This window comes from Xenopus tropicalis, chromosome 5, assembly GCF_000004195.4.
Source record: "Xenopus tropicalis strain Nigerian chromosome 5, UCB_Xtro_10.0, whole genome shotgun sequence".
Taxonomy (NCBI): domain Eukaryota; kingdom Metazoa; phylum Chordata; class Amphibia; order Anura; family Pipidae; genus Xenopus; species Xenopus tropicalis.
This window is the reverse complement of record NC_030681.2, coordinates 133,569,430-133,573,120: the sequence shown is the minus strand read 5'-3', so window position 1 is coordinate 133,573,120 and position 3,691 is coordinate 133,569,430. Positions and strand designations below refer to the sequence as shown.

Below are 3,691 nucleotides of genomic sequence, written 5' to 3'. Positions count from 1 at the left end.
CTTCTAAACGGAGTGGGTGCCCTCGTGTCCGTTGGAAGGACCTACTGGTAAATAAAACATTAGAGAGGTTATTATATGATCCCCTTATATATTTATACATAGTTATCATGTCACCTCTTAAGCGCCTCTTCTCCAGTGTAAACAGACCCAACTTGGCCAGTCTTGGCCAGTCTTTTCTTCATAACCGAGACTTTCCATATATGGACAAACAATCCCTGTTTTGCTTAAAGGGGAGGGCATGGTGGTGGCTTAATGCACAGAATGTCTATTTCCCTATATATATTGATAATGGGTGAGTGCAGGGGATCTCTTGTTGTTGTCTATATGTATTTTGTGGTTACACCCTCATTGCACCCCCGCCTAATGGTTTCAAAATGTAGTGGTGAGCACAACTTTCCCTTTTTTGCTAAAAATATTTATCTATGTATCATCTATCATTCTTTCATCAATATATATATATATAACTTGTTTACCTATTCACCCCCACACCCGTATAGAGTGGTCACTATATATAAATGGTGTATGTGTGTAGCTTGTGCCTGTCCCTGTGTAATGGAGCCACAGCAGTGTATTACATGATGTACTTACTGGCCCTCAGGTTGCCCCCATTAAACTGTTTTGGGCACCTCCTGTTGCGCCAGACGAGCTATAAACAGATGGGAACATTTCTGTAGAAATACAGTGTATGGCCTAAGACTTGCTACGCAGGGTGGAACAGCTGAAAGCTACCCCTCTATATATCGATTCATTGCTGCCCGCACCATCCCATTGATCAGCAAAGGCAAAGGCCGAACATTGCTGCTTTATATAAATATGACCTGCGTTCCCCACGTAAGACCCCTGTACTGCCATATGCCAGCCGCTGCCCCAGTGTAAATGCAGTATAATTGTCCCCTGGGACTGCCCCGCCACAGGAAGCCATTGTGCCCACTTTCCATACCTGACAGACTGAGAGAAAACAAACCAGGCACCCACTTAGGGCAGGTCTAGGGTAAAAGGGGTGGGGCTTGGCTGTTGGCTCGGCCTCTCCTGGCTGCTGATTGGTGGAGCAGGGAGGCAGCCAGGTGCATAGACTGCAAGCAGGGAGCAGGCAGGACAGACTTACAGAGAGACAGGCGAGGGTGAGGTGTGCGAGTTCTCTAAGTGCCAACCTTCTGCCAGTGCCATCTCCTCCACACGTCTTCTCTACGCCGCCGCTCCGTGCCGTACCCAGGGCTGCCATGCCCACAGACATCATGCATGCGGTGAGGATGCACCCCATTGCCGAGCTGCAGCACCCCAGCCCTGCGGTGCCCCTCAGGCTGCTCACCAGGGGGCCTGACTACCTGCGGCGGCAGATGGAAGCCCTGGGCAGCCCCCGGGCCAACCTGAGCGCAGTGGAGAGACTGGCGGCCGACAAGGCCAAGTATGTGAAGACCCCCCAGCAGCAGCAGCAAGGTGTTTGTGTGGGGGGCAGCAGCAGTGCGGGGGGCAGCCGGGGAGACCCCAGGGGCAGCTCGGCATCAGACAGCAGCAGCGGCAGTTCCAGGGGCAGCCAGCAGGAGGGGACAAGGGGCCAGCAGGGCACAGCGCCGGTCCGCAGGGGCAGCAGTAAGAGATCCAACCGGCCGGACTCATTAGTTATCTACCGGCTGAAGAGCCGAGGCGAAGGGCAGCAGGCAGAGCCGGCCCGGGTTGGGCTAGTGAGGAGGCTCTTCCTGAAGGAAAAGCCCCCGGGCAGTGCCATTCCAGTGCCGCCCCAGGAGCACAGCACCCCCTGCCCATCGGAAAGGCTTTCCCCGGAGAAGGAGAAACAGGACTCCCGCTCCAGAACCGGACTGCACCGATCCCAGTCCGACATCAGCTCCCGCTATTCCCGCTCCTTCTCGGACTTCGATTCGTTCTTCCAGTACTGCGGGCTGGAGCCGGAGGTGGTGGAGGAGCTGGGCAGAGACAGGTTCAGCCCGGCCCGGGAGGAGAGGCTAGAGCTCCTGGCACAGTCCCGGATCCGCAGTGTCAGTGTGGCCACCTCGGAGAGCGGGATGAGCTGGAGGAGCGAAGGGGAGGGCAGCCTGGGGGGGCTACAGGAGGATGAGCCGCTCAGCGGGCAACTCCCCGGGGCAAACAGCACCACATCTGTCATTGAGCGCAACGCCCGGATCATCAAGTGGCTGTATGGCTGCAAGCGGGCCAAGGAGACCCGGGGAGGATCCCCCGACCTGCCCTAAAGTGCCCACCTGTGGCAATGATTGCCTTACCGGTAACCCCTGGGGACCATGAGAGTATACTGGGCCATAGGAGCCCCCATTGGGCCGCTTGTGCAGGGCCTCAGATGCGTCTGAACAACAACACTGCCATCACTGCTGTGCCAAGGATTGCATCGCCACTGTGCCCATCATTGCACCCCAACAGCTCTTGTTTGTGTGATGCCCAAGAGGACAGGGTGGGGTTTCAGTGGCAACACTGCCTTTACTGCTGTGCCAAGGATTTTTATTTCACCAATGCCACCATTGCAACCTGTGGCCAAGAATGGCAGCCACCCAGACATTCCTGTACATCAGTGATGTTGAAGGCTGTTGGTAATTATTTCTGTTATAGTTCAGTAATAGCCAAAAGGGGGGCAGGATGGGCACCCACGCCCGTGTTATGCATCCCGTATTATTCATATTTTAAGCTACCAAGAGGGCAGGGGAACGGACAAAAAAACACCTGGACCCTTTTGGCAATGTTGGTCAGGAACTGGATGGTTAAATTATTGCAATGCCTTCCCTTTGTTGTGCCGCAACAATAATGCCACCCTGACCTTGTCCACTCATCTGTGCCAGGCTGGGTGTTAGCTGGCACCTATATCTGTATTGCAGAGCCAAGCACCTGTATATGTCTCCTTTTAAAACAAAGACATTGGGCTCCTGTGGAGCTGTGTCTCTATTCACCTTGTTACATGCTGGGAACATTCTAGAACTCTGGAGGGGGGGGGGTTGCCCTATATACGCTGGAAGCTTCTGTCAGTCGTCAGGTTCTGGAACTTTACATGCGGGTGCATAAAACTGATCTGTGTTCTGTATAAGCATTCCAAACACAGGGCCTGGGTGCTGCCGCTCTGTAGCCCACAGGCTCCTTATCAATAAGAACACAGTCATGTCGTTGTCGTTTGCACTTGAACTCAACAATGTAACACTTATGCAGTATGGTCGATATTACACCTTCATGTTGCTAGTTAATATAACCCTGTGTATTGGTAATATGTTAGGAATGAAACCCTTTTTACAAGAGGCCTTGCTGTACTAATGCCATTTTGGAGGTACTTTGGTTTTCCATATGTCCCTCCTATTCCTGCTGCTGTGTGGCAAGCTACATAAACATCCATATGTTGTTTGGAAATTGTGTAATTTTTTGCTATTTAGTATTTGGAGAACAGTAGTTACCACCCTTCCTATTAGTGTACAGTACATTGCAAGCCACAAGCTGCTCCCAGGGGCCACCAACCTGCTACTGTTGAACTACATTTGATACTGGGGGTACTGGTACTTCTACAGTGGCTCAATGCTGGATACCTGCAGAAATACCCATAGGGATCAGTGGTTTACTTTGTAGTCTGTGCACTGTTTGACACTGTTGGGTGCTGGGACCATTGAGGCAGCTGCTTTTGCACATATTTCCCAGCCAGGATGATTGTTTCTTACTAGGAGCCCTAGGCGAGACTTCTGTCTCC

The 3,691-nt window shown here is 52.5% G+C and overlaps 1 protein-coding gene across 1 annotated transcript; it reads left to right on the top strand.

Moving 5' to 3' along the window:
- Positions 1–1,066: 1,066 nt before the first annotated feature.
- On the top strand, positions 1,067–3,360 carry fam110c (family with sequence similarity 110 member C). Its single transcript, XM_002936300.5, has one exon. The coding sequence runs from the start codon at positions 1,221–1,223 to the stop codon at positions 2,205–2,207; it is 987 nt and encodes a 328-aa protein (XP_002936346.1). The 5' UTR covers positions 1,067–1,220; the 3' UTR covers positions 2,208–3,360.
- Positions 3,361–3,691: the final 331 nt, after the last annotated feature.